The sequence below is a fragment of the Planococcus citri genome, chromosome 4 (genome assembly GCF_950023065.1).
Source record: "Planococcus citri chromosome 4, ihPlaCitr1.1, whole genome shotgun sequence".
In the NCBI taxonomy this organism is placed as follows: Eukaryota; Metazoa; Arthropoda; class Insecta; order Hemiptera; family Pseudococcidae; genus Planococcus; species Planococcus citri.
In genome coordinates, this window is record NC_088680.1 from 62,996,346 (window position 1) to 63,015,405 (window position 19,060).

General features: G+C 34.2%; 1 protein-coding gene across 2 annotated transcripts; it reads left to right on the forward strand.

The window, feature by feature from the left end:
• Positions 1 to 4: 4 nt before the first annotated feature.
• Rip11 (Rab11 interacting protein) lies at positions 5 to 14,830 on the forward strand. Of its 2 annotated transcripts, none has more exons than XM_065360407.1 (2): positions 5 to 661; positions 12,650 to 14,830. In XM_065360407.1, the coding sequence occupies exon 2, from the start codon at positions 12,669 to 12,671 to the stop codon at positions 13,842 to 13,844; it is 1,176 nt and encodes a 391-aa protein (XP_065216479.1). In that variant the 5' UTR covers positions 5 to 661; positions 12,650 to 12,668; the 3' UTR covers positions 13,845 to 14,830. The 2 variants fall into 2 exon arrangements, with proteins under 2 accessions (XP_065216479.1, XP_065216478.1); XM_065360406.1 differs by lacking the exon at positions 5 to 661 and adding an exon at positions 5,100 to 5,331.
• Positions 14,831 to 19,060: the final 4,230 nt, after the last annotated feature.

The following is a 19,060-nucleotide window of genomic DNA, read 5'->3' on the forward strand; positions in this document are numbered from 1 at the left end:
AGTTCAACGTGTGATGTGTATAAATTTTTTTCTTGTCTTACCATATAAAGATAATATTATAATTTTATTGTGACAATAACGATGATTTTTTTTCGTAAATATTTATTTTTTCATCGACCTTATAATCTATAATTCGTGTGTAACGTAAGGTGATCGTAAAGCGTGGTAACTATTGTGAAGCCTGTGTTTGTTTTGCTCGATCGCGATGTACTATAGAGAGGTACTATGTATTGTATTATTGTAATTAAATAGGAATTCATATTTCAAATCAAATCGATGTAAAAAATTTTCCTTTTTTTCCCCTCGTGTCTGTTATCGAATAATTCGTTTTGTAACTTGTGTGTGCGCCGATGTGGAATGTGTATTATTATATTATACGTACGTTTGTAAAAAACCGTTTTTGAATTTTTATTCGATGGACCATTTTGTGGTTTGCGTACGACCGAGTGGATTTTTTCAATGTGATATGTGAATTGTTCTAATACGTCAAATACCATCGAGTGCGATGATTATTACTCGTACGTGGTGTTGCAAGTTCGATAGTAATGCAATTAGTACCTACGTAAAATATGTAAATTGAATCGAACGACAAGAGCTGAGCTGCAGCTAGTTTTTATGATTTATTTGGCACCGGATGCATTTTATTTCCCTCTCCCTACTTGTGAGTAAACAAAGTCACTTTCACGAGCTTTATTTAGATTTAAACGTAGGTAATTATTTTACTCGTAATTAACGATGAACGGGTAAAGAATAGAGAAACTGATTTGAAAATGTTCCAATTTTTCGATCGAATCGAATGTGCTGATCTGGTGTACCTTTTTAGAAAATCGAATGTGGTAAAATTTTGGCCTTTTTTGAGATGAATCTTCCTGGTTTCATTCGTACTTCATGGAGGAATTTGAAATTTTAACGAGTTACTTTTATTTGAAAAATACATTCGTTTTGAAATATCGAGACCAGAGCTCATTTTTAGTATGTACGTCGAACTTCAAATAGTACTCTCCCTTATTCCTCTTCCCTTCCCCTCTCAGTGCACACAAATTCCAGAAAAAAGTCAATTTTGAATTCGTGGAATCTAAATTCAACACTAGTTGAACAAAATTCATTCAGAGTTGGCCAAAAAGTGAATTTTTTCAAAAAACAAAACCGACTTATTTGTCTCGATCTTACACAATTTTTCTTTTTCAAAATCAAAACTTTATTTTTGGTCAGAAATTGGACGCTTATAAAACTAAACTAGATCAGAATATATCATTTTTTTTGTTTTTTTTTCAAGGGGGGCACAAAATGAACTTTTTACTGCTCAAAACTGTTTCCAAAAAGTATTGATTAACTCAATCCCGAGAAAAAAATTTAAAAATCCTAATTTTATCAAATCCTGTTTTGTTTTGAGTAATAAAAATTCAGTATAATTATTCAAGTCTTATTACTGGGAGGGGGGGGGCATTCAACAAAAAAAATTTGAACGGATTCCTTTTTCAAAATCTCAAAGTTTTTCGACCAAAAAAATTCTGAGCTGTGAGAGAAGGATCATCAAAGAAATTAATATTTGTTAATAAGAAACGTAAAATTGAAGCTTTAATTTTCAATTTTGGTACCATTAAAAAGACGATGGAAGAAAAGAAAACCAAAAATATAACCTAGAATAGAATTATTTTTTTAAAATGAAACAATTCGAAAATAATTGGAAAGATGAAGAAGAAAGAACACTCCAATTTAGTATTCCATTTGCGATTCAAAAATTGAAATTTTACAATTTTTCACAGCCTCTAGTTGTTAGAAATGCCCCCTTGGTGTTCTAAAAATGAATTTTTAAAAAATTTCTTATAAAAAAAAAATTTCAGGTGAACCAACTTTTCAAATTTCAAATCATTTTGTGGAGCAATTTTGTTTTCTCTGAAATTGTGTTGGAATTTGGAAATGATTGAATAAATTTATTTACATACACAAGAGTATTTTTCTCACGATCACTTTTTTCCTCTGGTCCCAAACCTACTCTAAATTGAAACACATCGAAAAAATTTCTACAAAAATCTTCATACTTTTTTGACGAAATTGCCCAATATTATTATTTTTTTGCTAAAATTGCTGTAAAAATCAGTTTCCCATTTTCTGAATCAAATTTCAAAACTTTTCGTTTATTCCCTTCTGAATTTTTATTGTTTTTTTGTATTTTTGGTTCTCTTTGAAAATTGGTTAATCACACATTGAATTGAAACGTGGAAATATTTCTCGCGAAAAATCCTGCAATTTTCTACATAGTTGCCTAATATTTTCACGTTTTTTCAAAAATTGAAAAAAATCCTACTTTTATATTAAACAAATTTCAACGTTTGTCATTTGTTCCCAAACCTGCTTTCATTATATTGAAACACAAGAGAAAAATTTCTACAAAAATCTTCATGCTTTTTTGACGAAATTTGTTTGCTAAAATTGCTTAAAAATCCTTTTCCCATTTTCTGAATCAAATTTTAAAACTTTCCATTTATTCACTTCTGAATTTTTATTGTTTTTTTTTTGATTTTCTTTGAAAATTGGTCAACTTGATCACACCTGGAATTGAAACATGGAAACATTTCTCGCACAAAGTCCTGCAATTTTCTATAAAATTGTCTAAAATTTTCACGTTTGTTCAAGAATTGAAAAAAATCCTACTTTTATAAACAAATTTCAACGTTTTTCATTTTTGTTCTCTTAATTTTTCAGTTTTTTTTTTTTTTTTTTTGTAAATGTGGAACATTGACTTGGATAAAGTATTGTGTTTCATCCCCCCCTCTTCTCCCTAGTCCATTGAAACATTTGAAAAATAGTTTCCTTCAAAAAGTTATAATTTTCTGAAGAAATTGTTTGAGTTTTTTTTTTTTTTTTTTTTTTTTTTGAAATCGCACAAAAGTCATATTATTTCATTTTAAAATTTTCCATTTGTGCTTTTTCAGTATTTTTTTTTTCATTTCAAGCCAATTTTTTTATGTAAATAGAAAAAATTGACGTGGATAAGTTGTGATTCACACCCCCCTCCCTCCTTATGCCCAGTTCATTGAAACATTTTTTAAAACCTTTCCTTCAAAAAGTTCTGATTTTCTGACAAATTTTCTTTCATTTTTTTTTTTTTTTTTTTTGAAATCGCACTAAAGTCTATTTTTTTATTTTAAAATTAAATTTCAAAATTTTCCATTTGTTCTTTCTCAGAATCTTTTTTTCTAGTTTTCTTTGTAAATACCTACATAGAAAAAATTTGGCTTGGATGAAATTGTAATCATTTCTCCGGACCACTGAGACATTTGAAAAAAATTCGTTCATAAAGTTCTGAATTTCTGACAAAATTGCCTGAAATTTTCCCTTTTTTGCTAAAAAAAAAAAAAAATCATACCAATCAGTTTATTTCTTATCGTTTTTGAAATCAATTCTTTTCGTTATTCAGACGAATTGTCAATTTTTTTCTAGTTCTCGTTGAAAATAAAAAAAATTGACTCGATTAAATTGTTATTCACCCTTGACCCTTCCTCTCTTTCTCCCTTTCTCTCTACACACACATATGAAAGATGAATTATGTACAATTGAAAAAATGTCCTGCAAGTTCCTACTTCTCTGACAAAATTGGAAGAAAGTTCTATTCTTCTGTCATTTTTAAATCAAAATTTCCATTTTTCGAAATTTTGTTTGTTTTTTTTTTCAAAATTTTTTTCAGCTTATTTGTTTGAAGAATGAGTAGGAAAAAAAGTTGAAATTTTAGTCACCTCCCCCCCTCCCTCGCACCTTCCTTTCGCACTCAATTGCAACATTTCAAAAATCTTTCTACAAAAAATCCTGATTTTTTTTGAAAAAATTATCTAAAATACTTAGTCTTGCTTTTTTCCATTTTGTGAATCAGAGGTTGAAAATTGCCATGTTTAATTCTCCTGGATAGAATTTTGAATTTTTTTTCTCCAAGTAAAAAGTAAGAAATTTTTGATCGACCTGGAAAATTTTTTTTGTGTATTCTGACATGAACCACCCCCTCCCATTTTCTCAAATTGAAGCATCTGAAAAATTCCTTACTGAAAGTCGTGTTTTTAAAAAAGTTCTGCTTTTTTCTTTGTTTTTGATCAGAAACTTTGATTTTTTAGTTGTTTTTTTTAAAAAAAAATTAGGTATGTGCAGAAAAATTTTGACCTAAAAATTGTTTATCTTGAATAAATTTTAACCCAATTCCTTCAGACACTTTCTATAAAAAAATTGAATATTTGAAAAATTTCCTGTGTAAAGTTCAGCTGAAAGGAGGCTGTTTTTTTTGATCAGGTATTGGAGAAAAATTCAAATCATTTTGGAACTCAGTGGTAATAAAATCTTGTCTAGGTTTTCATAAAAAAAAATCAAATCAACGATGAGAAAGTTTCGTTATGTGGACTTGTACGATGATGTGGTGCAAAAAAACGTATAATTTTCATTTATGTCGATTAGAAGGGGGTGAGAAGTAGGAAGAATATTCTTGAAAAATTATTTTTAAGCCTTTCAGTTTGCTAATGAAAATAAATGACTGAACAATGATCAAATTTTTATTTACATAGTCAGTTAAACGTATTAGCTCCAACCCCTAGACTTTTACGTATAGGAATTTGTCAACAATAAAATAGCCTATCCCTTTTCCTGTGACATTAATCAAAACTCCCTTCTACATTCACTCGATCTAATTTATAGTGACCATTTTCAAATCCACTTCTGAGTTCTGTACCGAACATTGGAAGCAAATCGACTATTTTTTAATAATCGTGTCTCCGGTTGGCGGTTTGATAGGTATAGGTAGATGATTTGGTAAAATAAAACGATCGAGGATTAATTCTGTCGTCTAAATTTAAACGGTGAAAAATCGTCGAATTCACGTTACGGTGGGTAAATATTGGAAAAAATACAAGTACCTGTCGAAAGACTCGAGACCTATCGTCGTCGTTGTCATTTATTTTACCTACCCACGGTAATATAAACTTGAGCTCTATAAACAAGGAGAGAAAAAAATATCTAGAATGATTCAACTGCTAATCAACTCATTACCTATTCGAAGAAGGTATTTGTAAATAGTGATAAGAAAACGTAGGATTTTTTAATTTGTCTGCTCTGAAAATGAAATATTCAGTCGAATACTCTTGACGTACATTATACTTACGTGTGGTTTATACTTGGTAATTCTTTTTTCTTGGGCGTGTGTAATATTTTTCTCGAGTAATTTATTCGTCAGTTTGTTGCATTGCAATTTTTCACTTAGTTAACGCGTTAATATATAAAAATGCATTATAAATCGGAGTTGGATTTTAGAGATTTGAAACACAGTTCGAAATTTTTTACGCCTTTTGACGAGTAAGTGATGTGGAATCTTGTTTATGTAGGTACTTGTAATAGCTGGTATTTTTGATCCAAGTGCTACTAGCCTATGGCGAATTTTTTTCCACGTTTAGTTTACGCTTTCCCATGCACCATATAATTTTACCGACCTTCACGCGGAGAAGCTAATTAACTGTGACAATGTAGGTATACCTACTACCTAGAGCTAGTGGTCGCTTCGTCGTATTATCTATTTGGTTTTATTCAATTGGAATAATAGTTGCCAGGATATTGATTGGTTGATGAATTGAAGTTTGAATGAGTTTATTTGCATGGTACGAGTAGATATATATAGGTACCCAAGAGATACCTTTACCTACGTCATTATATTAAATGTAATGAATGTATGAAGGGTATTTATGATATTCATAATTTCATGTTGTGATAACCTGATGACTGATGAGAGGTGAGGTGATTTTTATCTTCTGATTCGTGATAGTAGGGGGTTTTATTTTTTTACGTGGATAGTGAATGAAAATCACTAATCATCGGATGTTAATAAGTTTTTTTTTTAGGGGCCCCGTTGCTGTTCGAGTGTTGACAGGTGTAGGCTTAAATAGTATTGGAGGAAGTGGGAGGTAATTATGAAAAAAGAAACAAAAATTATCAATTTTTTCACATTCAGATTTAGAAAAATGATATTGGATGATTGCAGATTGGAAATATTTCAGATTACCATTATCTTTACGTGGTATTTTTTGAGTTTTCCCTTCCCCCCCCCCCCCCCTTCAGAGTAATTATTTTTTACGAGGAAATGATTTTTATGCGAAATGATTCGTGTGAACTTACTTAAAAATGAAAAAAAAAAAATTGTTTTCAGAGCAGGCTGGCTGCTACAAAAAAATGTAAAATTGAAAACAAACTAAACAATTGTAAGATGAGTTATTAAAATATTAAAAAATTGGGGAAATCAAAAAATGGCATAATTTGTCGTTTTGTTATGTCTGAATGTGAGAGTTGAAGGGACAGGGGGAAGAAGGTTGTTCCAAAAATATCAAACTTGGTAATATAAACCTTTAAAAATTACATTGTGATCGAACATGACTAACATGAGCTTATCTACTAAAAATTAACTCAAATGAGAAGTAATTCAAGAGCAATTTTATGAGGCTCGTATCCCAAATCGACATGAAAAATTTTGAACCAGATGAAGAAAAACCCAAATAACTTTCAAGTTTCAAAATGCTACCAGATGAAATTTCAACTACTGAATTTAATTATTTGATTTTTAGTAAATTTTCAGAAATTTTAATTTTGCTCTATTTTGTGGGGAAAAACAAAAATGTGATAAAATTGTGGTAGGAAGCTGAAATTTAGTTCCTACTCTGTTTTGGACTTCTCAGATTAATTGGTGCTGTTTTTGAGCTGTATTGAAGCCTGCAGAAGATTTTGGAATTTTACAGTGTCGAGAAATAAAAACAAAGTATAGGATTTGAACCGGCAGATTCCTCTTTTGTGACGATTTTTTCCAAACTGGAACATTCAAAAATCCACATGGAGGCTCTAGAATGGCTCGAAAGCCATCACCAATAGATCCAGAAAGTCGAAAATTGGGTATTAGTCCAGTAACTTTAGCATTGAATAGTGAATCTCTAGGTGGCAAGCTGATTTTTGGTATACCGGTTCATTTTGATGTCCTGAAAACGAATCCGAGGAGTCCCCTACTGTGCCGGGTGAGCTCTCCCCCCAATTGTGGATCTTAGCCCCCCAAAATCGGTTTTTGGCCAATATATCGAAAAATATTGACTCTAGCGCAAAAATGATTGAAGAATGTTGTTCTACGTCAAATTTCCGATCTATTGATATATCAACTGTCTTTCTCCCCCCAAGGGGGGTGGAACTACAACCATTCAAAACAGAGGGGTTTCCTGAAAAATACATAAAGGATATAGGCGCCTGAGGGGGCTGAAATGGTCCCCGAAAGCGTTCGAGTTGATATCAGCATGGAAGATGGGTCCCATCGAGAAACTTCCACGTGAAAAATTTCAGATCGGCACCACCTCCCCTTTTTTGGGAACCCCCCTTTTCTGTAATTTCAATACCAATTTTCTCAGCTCCATTTCAGCCGATTTTGAAAATTTTTCAGTATGTTATGTATATTCATAGTAGGTATCCCCACAAAAATTTTCAACCCCTTCCCCTCATATTTACTCCTCAAAATAGCGTTTTTCAACTTATTTCATTATTTTTAACAAATAGTATACATTGAGGGGGCTATGTGCTGTGGAGAGGGCTAGATGAGTGTAGCAAAAAATCTGACGTCATATTCGTGCTCAGCGGTATCGAATCATAAGAAAACGACACCCTACTCATTAATACTTAGTTATTTTCCCCGAAATTTCCATTTTACCCCCAACCCTCCTCTCACACCATTTTGAGGGGTAAATATGAGGGGAGGAGGTTGAAAATTTTTGTGGAGATACCTACTATAAATATACATAACATACTGAAAAATTTTCAAAATCGGTTGAAATAGGGCTGAGAAAATTGGTATTGAAATTACAGAAAAGGGGGTTTCCCAAAAAGGGGAGGTAGTGCCGATCTGAAATTTTTCACATGGAAGTTTCTCGATGGGACCCATCTTCCATGCTGATATCAACTCGAACGCTTTCGGGGACCATTTCAGCCCCCTCAGGCGCCTATATCCTTTATGTATTTTTCAGGAAACCCCCCTTTTTTGAATGGTTGTAGTTCCACCCCCCTTGGGAGGGAGAAAGACAGTTGATATATCAATAGATCGGAAATTTGACGTAGAACAACATTCTTCAATCATTTTTGCGCTAGGGTCAATATTTTTCGATATATTGGCCAAAACCGGATTTTGGGGGGCTAAGATCCACAATTTGGGGGAAAGCTCACCCGGCACAGTAGGGGACTCCTCGGATTCGTTTTCAGGACATCAAAATGGACCGGTATACCAAAAATCAGCTTGCCACCTAGAGATTCACTATAGCCCCTATTTTTTTGCTAAAGTTACTGGACTATATAAAGCAAATTTTAACGTTCCATCTCAATTTGATCAGATTTTGAGGTTTTCATGAAAATGGAGCCCAATTTGACGTTTATCAACTTTTCACTGCTTAAGAGTGAGTCAAATGAGCAAAGCCCAAAATTAATAAATATTTTAAAAAACGTCTATAAAAGGCATGAAATTGTGAAATTTTAAGAAAATATGCAAGAAGTGTGCAAAACATCTAATCGACATTCGACATTATACTGATAGTTGGAATTTGAGCAAAATTTTGTAAAACTGTCGCAGATTACTGAAAACCACCAAAAATTGATGAAACTTGAATAAAATTAAGCGCATTTCTCACCTAAACTTGACGAGAATTGATTGAACAATTGAACATTGTTAAAACATAATAACAGATCAATAGAAATTTGCTAGAAATCTCACAAAAATCATCTACCTACTCAAATCATCAGAAAATTGTCTCAAAAATTCTAATTATAGGGAACTAGTGCGAATGTGTTTTTCAAAAAAGAACTTGAAATTTGAGCCAAAAGTGAGAAAAAAATGAAAAAATCACAATTTTACCAAATTTACCTAGAAAGCAAAAATTTGGCATACATCGTATTTTCGACTTGCCAAATCGATTAGAAACTGTTTTAAACCGTTTTGAATAGTTCTGGAACCTCCAGCAGATTTTTGAAATTTTGGAAAGCTGAAATTCGTTGTGTAAAGTAATTTCAATACGCGATGAAGTCGACTGCAGGTAAATTTCAAGTCGTTTTGAAATCTCCAGCGACTTTTCGGAGATTACTGAAGCCTCCAGTAAATTTTTGAAACTTAGCAGTCGACTTTACAAGGCGTTGAAATTAATTCACAGCATGAATTTCAGCTTTTCAACTACAATGTTGAGTATCAAAAATCTACTGGAGGCTCCAGCAATTTTCTAATAGTCGTTGGTGGCTCCAAAATGACTTGATAACGTGTTAAAATTAGAGTGTAGAGTGAAGTTGGCTTTCCGACTCCATTTGATGATATTTCGTGGAATTTCCAGTATCAAAAATTTTCCTGGAGGCTCCAGCAATTTCCAAAAAATCGCTGGAGGCTCCAAAATTACTTGATAACGTGTTGAAATTGTAGTGTAGAGTGAATTTTGGCTTTACAACTCCATTTGATGAAATTTTGTGGTTATTTCAAGTATCAAAAATCTACTGGAGGCTCCAGCAATTTTCAAATAATCGCTAGAGGCTCCAAAATGACTTGATAACGTGTTGAAATTGGAGTGTAGAGTGAATTTGGCTTTCCAACTCCATTTGATGAAATTTTGTAAAAATTTTGAGGATCAAAAATCTACTGGAGGCTCCAGCAATTTTCAAAAAGTCGCTGGAGACTCCAAAACGCCTTGAAATCTACCTGTAGTCGACTTTTTCAACTGCATTTGATGAAATATTGTAGAAATTTCAAGTTTCAGAAATCTACTGGAGGCTCCAAAACGACTTGAAATCTATCTGCAGTCGACTTGATATCGTATTGAAATTAGTTTGCAGAGTGAATTTCGGCTTTATAACTGCATTTTCAATGATATTTTGTGGAAATTTCAAATTTCAAAAATCTACTGGAGGCTCTTAGAATTTTCAAAAAGTCGCTGGAGGCTCCAAAATGACATAAACTTACCAGCAGTCGACTTAATAGCGTGTTGAAGTTGAAGTGGAGCGTGAATTTCGAATTTCTAACTTCATTTGATAAGATTTGGTGGAAATACGTATCAAGTTTCAAAAATCTACTGGAGACTCCAATGCAGCTCAAAACAGTTTGAAACCGCTTTCAATCGATTTGACAGATCAAAAATAGAGTGTAGGACGTAGGTATAGCAAATTTCAGCTTCCTAGATCCATTCAGTAAAATTTTGATTTTTTTCTCATTTTTGGCTAAAATTTTATTTTCAAAAATTCACCAAAAATCGAAAAATGCACTTTAGCACTTGAAATTTTGGCTGGTGATAAATTTTTGCATAATTATTCTTTCGATCTAGCTTGGTCCAGTTCAAAAAATTTCATGACAGTCCTATATTGGAAAGCAAAACTTGCGATTTCGGCTAACCTGTCAATCAAAATGGCCGCCACTTTGTTAGTAGCCTAATGGGATCATTCCACGTCAATTCGACCAAGAAGTGGTAGGGGGGGGGTCGGCGATTTTTTCGAAATTTTTTCTGTGGGAAGACCTTTTGAAGAGATGACCAATGGCGCAAATCGCAGCTCTCTATCCCTTTTTTAAAGGCTGCCAGGGGGTGTCAAAGTTTTCAGTGAACTTGAAATATCATTCATTTCAGCAGTGGATTACTCGATAACCGCGATACCTACCAAAATGGACCTTTTTCCAATAGGTAGGGGTTTAGAAAGGTTTTTTGGTGATATCATAAAAATCAGTGTTGCCACTTTTTTTCGTACGAAAAATTAGCTCGAAAAGTTTCAAAAAGTAGTTTTCATTTCGTTCTGACGACTCTCAAAAATTCTGAAAAAAATATATTACGGACAACTTTTCATGCTGAACAACATATTAAAAAATTTGCGATGGCATTATGTCGTGAAGTCGATTCAAAAAAATTGAAAGTTTGCGAAAAAAATACGATTTTTTGATTAAAAACATGACAAAAAGTTTTGACTGGTGAAGTTGACCCCTTTGACCCCTATTTTTACGTATCTGTTGAAAAAGTTGAAAAAACTCTTTCATTCGATGAAATACACTCATCAGAAATAAATCAAAATTCAAAAAATAATCGAATTTCATTTTTTTGCCATGAGTGTGATTTTTATCAACTTTTTCATGAAATACACCAGAAAGAGGTCGAAATAAGACAACAGAATAAATTTCAACTTTTTTTGATGTTTTGAAATTGAAAATTTAATTTTTTCAAACTTTGATTTTTTGCCAAAATTTACTCTGCAGTCTGCACTTCAATTTTAACACGCACGCCATCTAGTGAACTAAAGGTGGGGTTCAAGTCAATTTGGAGCCTCCACTGACTTTTTGCAAATTTTTGGTGCCTCCAGCAGATTTCTGAATTTTTAAATTACTACAAAATTTCATCAATGTAGATTTCAAGTGGTTTTGGAGCCTCCAGCGACTTTTTGGAAATTGCTGGAGCCTCCAGTAAGTTTTTGATACTTCATCAAATGGAGTTGGGAAGCCAAAATTCACTCTACACTCTAATTTCAACACGTTATCAAGTCATTATGGAGCCTCCAGCGACTATTTGGAAATTGCTGGAGCCTCCAGTAGATTTTTGAAACTTGATATTGTAGTTGAAAAGCTGAAATTCATCATGTAAATTAATTCCAATGCCCTGTGAAGTCGACTGCTAAGTTTCAAAAATTTACTGGAGGCTCCAGTAATTTCCGAAAACTCGCTGGAGGCTTCAAAACCACTTGAAATCTACCTGCAGTCGACTTCATCGCGTATTGAAATTACTTTACAGAATGAATTTCACCCCTGAATGACCCAAGGTCCACTTCTTTTTTGGCCAGTTCGCTTTGAAATATTCCTGAGAGTGTCCTCTTAACAGAAAAAGGTTGACCCAGGAGATCGGTGGGGAAGGGGGGGGGTAATTAATATATTCCTTATGTCATATTCTAAACTATGAGAAAAATTCCAAGTCAGAGGACCTTTATACTCGTATTTCTATAGGTCGAATAAGCTTCAAGTAAGATCATCGAGAGTCAATGTACTCTCATCTCTTGATGATTTCAGCTCACAGGTATCTCTTCTGCAGCATTTGGCCAGCTTTGGTCTGGCTCGCACGAGAAGAATCATGACCGTGAAAATTCTCCGACGATTAAGTATAATTTACGACATTATTTGCTCGAGTCTTTCTGCACACGATTACTTCGTATTAAATTTACGACGTGAAACCGCTGACAAAGTAACAAAATACTACGAGTACGAGTAGATAGGTATAGAGAGAAGTTCTAAGCCGCATAAACCACACCCACCATGTTTTGTTTTTTTTTGCATAAAACAATCTAAAAGTAGACCAGGTCAGTGTAACGCGGTGGTCTTTGTTCTTGAAAATGAAACGACCAAAAAAACAATACTAATTGAAAATTCTCTAAGGTTCACGAGCGGTCATTTGCCTCCTACTTGTACCTATATTGCATTACATAATAACGACGACGCGACAATACCATGTGCGATGTGCGCGCGTTCGTACATCACGAAGAACGAATAAGACGTACTTATAGTTTATTGTAGAAATAGAATAGGTAGAAAAAAAATATGTAGTTGTGTATCATCGGACGTTATACTAATCGCGTGTTTGCTTTGTGTGTTGTTTCTTTTTGGCAGGCATGTTAGATCATTCAAAATGTGGAGTCCGACTCACGTGCAAGTGACCGTTCAACGAGCTCGAGGATTGATCTCTAGAGGCCATAATGGAGTCTTCGTGACGATCGGCTTGGGTAAAGAGAAGTACCAGACATCGGTGAAGGAACGCGAAAGCGAAGAGATCGAATGGCGCGAAAAATGCGAGCTGAAAATCCCATCGCAGGGGAACACCGCTTCGATCATGCTGACCGTACTTACGCATAATTTCTTAGGAGTTGATAACTTTCTGGGTTGCGTTAATATTCCGCTGGCTGATTTGGACGTTTACGACAGGCCCAAGAACAAATGGTACGAGCTGCAGGACAGGCAAGGTAAACCGAAGACCAAGGATCGAGGCGAACTCGAGGTTAAAATCGGATTCTCCGTACAGCCGGGTAATGGAACCGATGTAAATAAACGAGATCCGAGACGTGCATCACTGGGCCAGCTATCTCACGCCGCTCAAAATGTCGGTGGCAGTTTGGCCAGCATTACCAGCGTTGATAAGAAATCATTCAAGAAGCTAGCCAAAACAATCACACGTAAGATTAAAAAAGATAAAAAACTACAAGAAGAAGATGTGACTAGTTTGAACAAACATACCATCTCGGCGTCCAAACAAGCTGCCGGAGATGCCGATCCTGGCGTTATCAGCGACGAAGACGAATTCGCTTTCGACGATTTATCACACACCGGTTCCGGATGCTCTTTGGAGGTAGCTCAAATGACCAGTAACAATTCACAGACCGGATCCATCGAAACGGTAGCCAGTTCTGAAACATTTCCTACACCTTCGAAAGAGAATAAATTCAACACCTTACCACCGTCCAAACCGCCCCGTTCAATTACACCAATTCAAGAGAAATTTGTTCATAAATGGGAACAAAAGCTACACGAAGCGAAAAAATCAAAGGCCTTGTTGAACAAATCGTCCGAAAGGATCGTCGTAGGAGGCGAAGGTAAAAGCGTCAGTCCGATTAATAGCAGACTATCGCCGCAAATCTTGCAACAGTACGAAAATAAATCCAGAGAAGATTTGATCGAGATGATCAACGATCTGCAAATCAAACTTAGTCGGGCGGATAAAGACAGAAAAGAATTGGAAGACTATATCGATAACTTGTTACTCAGGGTGATGGAGCATTCGCCCAGTATTCTACAGAATCCTTTTTTATGACTGTCGAGATGTCTCTAGTGTTCGAAAAAAAATTACATTACGTCGTCGATGACGTTTTTTTTTTAGCTCCCCGAATTTATACAGGTAATTCACGTGTCCGTCCAGTTTTTTACATTTTAGAAGTAGCGTTCGTAAAATTTTTACTTTTTTAGTGCCCTGTTTTATACCTTTACTACCTATACGTGTATTATTTATTAGCGTATCTCTTCTTGTGTTTTACCTTTTGTAATATTGATTTTTTTTTTACCAAAGTATCCTGCATATATTGTACTATTCTACGGTTTCATTTCACCTAACGCTGAGGCAGAGTGAAACAGTAATTCGGAAAATTACGCCAAATGTTTTTGAATAATGATATATGTCCATATGGTGTGCTGTACCATCTGATTGAAAATCATCGTTGTGTACTCAAATGGTAATTCGAGGCCTCGACAATGTTTTAAAAATTTAATGCTCGACAAAATGCTGTTGTGGTTTTTGTAGGTAAATTTCTCCTCGATCCTTGATAGGTGTTGATTTTTTTTTTTTTGATTTTTTTATTCACATATTCACCATCATCACAGGAAATGAAAAAATCTAACGTTGGTCGAATTATAATTTTTTTATACGTACTTTAGCTAAATTATTTTCTAAATGTGCCACTTTTTTGAATACGATTACACTTCTTAACATATCGATAATATCCCCTTTCAGGGTTGTGTGTTATTTTTAATGATTTACAAGTTATGAAATTATTACATTGTTTTTGGGATTAAATTCCGTCCTTTTGTATGTGTGTTTTTTTTTTTTGTAATATTTTATAGTATGTAGTATGCGTAATCATGGACAATAATTACTCCTAAAAGACATACAGAGAAGATGTTTAACATCCAACTGTGATACTCCTTCGGTTATTACGTATTGTTATTGATTTCGATATTTATATTAGGTAATTGTGCATTGATTTATGTTTGAAAATGAAGAATGCAATACATTTTATTTATGTAGGTATGGTGTGATTTTTTTATTTTTTTTTTTGATTTTTTAGATTACGGATACTCGTATTTGACGTGAAATATACCATGGTGACCTTTTGGTGACAGATTCACCAATCAGTGACCATATTTGAGCGATTTTGTGTACCTGGTGACGTCTGGTGACTCCTATGTGACTGATTCACCAGGATTCACCACAACATAAAAAGGTCAGATTTCATACCCTGGTGACCTTTTGGAGACAGATTCATCAAGCAGTGACCATATTTGAGCGATTTTGTGCACCTGGTGACTTCTGGTGAATCTTATTGTGTGATTCACCAGAAGTCACCAGGATTCACCAGAACATAGAAAAGTCATATTTTATACCCCGGTGACCTTTTGTTGACAGATTTGCCGAGCAGTGACAATATTTGAGCGATTTTGTGCACCTGGTGACTTCTGGTGAATCTTGGTGACTGATTCACCAGAAGTCACCAGAATTCAACAGAACATAGAAAAGTCATAATTTATACCCTGGTGACCTTTTGGAGACAGGTTCACCAAGCACTGATCATATTTGAGCGATTTTGTGCACCTGGTGACTTCTGGTGAATATTGGTGACTGATTCACCAGAAGTCACCAGAATTCACCAGAACATAGAAAAGTCACATTTTATACCCTGGTGACCTTTTGGTGACAGATTCACCCAGCAGCTTGAGCATATTTGATCGATTTAGAACACCTGGTGACTTCTGGTAACTTCTGGTGAATCTTGGTGACTGATTCCCCAGAATTCACCAGAACATAGAAAAGTCATATTTTATATCCTGGTGACCTTTTGGAGACAGATTCATCAAGCAGTGACCATATTTGAAAAGTCACATTTTATACCCTGGTGACCTTTTGGTGACAGATTCACCCACCAGCTTGAGCATATTTGAGCGATTTAGAACACCTGGTGACTTCTGGTAGTTCTGGTGAATCTTGGTGGCTGATTCACCAAAATTCACCAGAACATAGAAAAGTCATATTTTGTACCCTGGTGACTTTTTGGAGACAGATTCACCGAGAAATGACCATATTTGAGCGATTTTGTACACCTGGTGACTTCTGGCGTATCTTGGTGACTGGTTCACCAGAAGTCACCAGAACATAGAAAAGTCATAGTTTATGCCTTGGTGACTTTTTGGAGACAGGTTCACCAAGCAGTGATCATATTTGAGCAATTTTGTACACCTGGTGACTTCTGGTGAATCTTGGTGACTGATTCACCAGAATTCACCAGAACATGAAAAAGTCATATTTTATACTCTGGTGACCTTTTGTTGACAGATTCGCCAAGCAGTGACCATATTTAAGCAATTTTGTGCACCTGGTGACTTCTGGTGAATGTATTTTGACTGATTCGCCAGAAGTCACTAGAATTCACCAGAACATAGAAAAGTCATATTTTATATCCTGGTGATCTTTTGGTGACAGATTCACCCAGCAGCTTGAGCATATTTGAGCGATTTAGAACACCTGGTGACTTCTGGTAACTTCTGGTGAATCTTAGTGACTGATTCACCGAGAAATGTCCATATTTGAGCGATTTTGTACACCTGGTGACTTCTGGTGAATCTTGGTGAGGATGGTGACTGATTCACCAGAAGTCACCAGAATTCACCGGAACATAGAAAAGTCATAGTTTATGCCTTGGTGACTTCTTGGAGACAGGTTCAGCAAGCAGTGATCATATTTGATCAATTTTGTACACCTGGTGACTTCTGGTGAATCTTGGTGACTGATTCACCAGAATTCACCAGAACATGGGAAAGTCATATTTTATACTCTGGTGATCTTTTGTTGACAGATTCGCCGAGCAGTGACAATATTTGAGCGATTTTGTGCACCTGGTGACTTCTGGTGAATGTATTTTGACTGATTCGCCAGAAGTCACCAGAATTCACCAGAACATAGAAAAGTCATATTTTATACCCTGGTAACCTTTTGGTGACAGATTCACCAAGCGGTGACCATATTTGAGCACTTTTGTGCACCTAATGACTTCTGGTGAATCTTGGTGACTGATTCACCAGAAGTCACCAGAATTCACCAGAACATAGAAAAGTCATAGTTTATGCCCTGGTGACTTTTTGGAGACAGGTTCACCAAGCAGTGATCATATTTGAGCAATTTTGTACACCTGGTGATTTCTGGTGAATCTTGATGACTAATTCACCAGAAGTCACCAGGATTCACCAGAACACACGAACATAGAAAAGTCATATTTTATACCCTGGTGACTTTTTGGAGACAGATTCACCGAGAAATGACCATATTTGAGCGATTCTGTACACCTGGTGACTTCTGGTGAATCTTTGGTGACTGATTCACCAGAAGTCACCAGAACATATAGAAAAGTCATATTAATGCAATGATTTTAGTTTTTTTCTGAATTATTATAGGTAATTTTTTTGCCTAAATTTTGACTGAATTCTTTTTATTTCAACAGTTTTTTTTTCAAGACTTGTGCATTAAAAAAACTAGTGATTTTTTTCCTACATTTTTGTGAAATTGTGATTTTTCTTTTCCTCAAAGTTTTGATTTGCTTTAATTTTTGACCATCTTTTTTAGGAATTTGGGAGGTACGGAGGGAGGGAGGGAGGGAAGGAAGCTTCTTCGTGATTTGATGAGTTTTCTTTTCCATTTCCACCTTTTGTGGTGGGTTTATCTTGTCTAGATTTTGATATCTTTCATTTGTGATCCCTCTCTACTTTCTCCTTCCTTGCTATAGTTACAAGGAGTTCGAATAATTTTTCTTTCTAGAATCCTGGTGAGTTTCACTTGAAATTTTTCGATGATTTTTCTCAAAAAATTTTTGACTTTTTTTCAATTCTCGTGAGTTTTTTGTTCTGAATTTTCAGTGATTTTTCCCGAACTAGGTAATTTTTAAGTCCTCGATTTTGTTTTGAATGTGACCTGCAATAAAGATATTTGAATATCTGCCTTTTTAGTTCTAACCTTTTGTCTTGAATTTTCGTGATTTTTATGAAATTTTCTCCTAATTTTGCTCCAAATTTCAGTAATTTTTTTCTGCTTAAATTTGTGTAAAATTCCTTCTTTTACAGATTTTTCTGAGTTTCTTTTTTTTTTTGACTTTAAGAGACTTGATGGTTTTATTTCGAATTTTTTTGAGGCTTTCTTGAATTTTTTTTCACGTTTCATTCTTTTGAATTCTCATAGATTTTATTTTCCAATTTTTCGACGATTTTTCCTGAATTTTCATGTTTTTTGTGGTCCCTAAATTTTTGTCAAGTTTTTGCGATTTTGTCGTGTATTTTTATGAGTTCATTTTTCAATTTTTGCGACGTTTTTTCTTAAATTTCAGCGCTTTTTAATTACTCTAATTTTTTCGGAGGAGTTTTTCTACTTTAAATTGAATTTTCATTCTAAAAACCTCGTAATTTTTTTCAATTTTGTAAATTTTAGCAATTTTTTTTTTGAAACGTGTGCCATTTTTTGCCAGGTTTTGATGGAGTTTATTCATTTTGAAGCACCGCACATTTTTCTGTAAGTTATTTAAAATGTTTTATTTATTTATCACTATTTTCCCAAATTTGGATTACAATCTCCCTCCCTCCGCCCTTCACATTTGAATTTAATCATTTTTCCGTTCTAAAATGATTTTTCTTATTTACGGAATTTTTTACAATTATTGTTTATTCTTTCTCAACACCTTGAATAATTTTTTTTCATCAAATGCTCGCTCATGTCAAAATTTATTCAATTTTACAATTGGTATTTTTGTGTTTTTATTTTTCGAAATTATATTGGATAAATGATTAAATTTCGTTCCTCCTTATTTTGGTAGACTCCCTCCCCCCTCTTCTTTCAATTTTGCAACTTTTCTCAGTAGTTCGACACATTTTTCGATTATGTTTCCCAAGTCCAATTTTTTTTTGTTAATAATCTAAAATAAAATGTTATCTTTTGTATGGGTTAAAGTTTTTTGGTTACCATTTTTTTTTACATTAAAATTTTTTGGTTACTTTTTCCAGCTTTTTAGGTTACTAAAGTTACTTTTTTTGAGAAAAATTCGAGTACAATCCCTGCAATCATGTGTTCGAATTTCGTTTTAAAAAATTATTTTGCCTTGGCTGGAAAAATTTCAAAGACAATCGTCGATGTATTTATGACAAGAATCGACAATTTCAACTAACAAATAGGAACAATATTTAAAAAAAAAACATCAAATATGGCGTAAGAAATATGAGAAA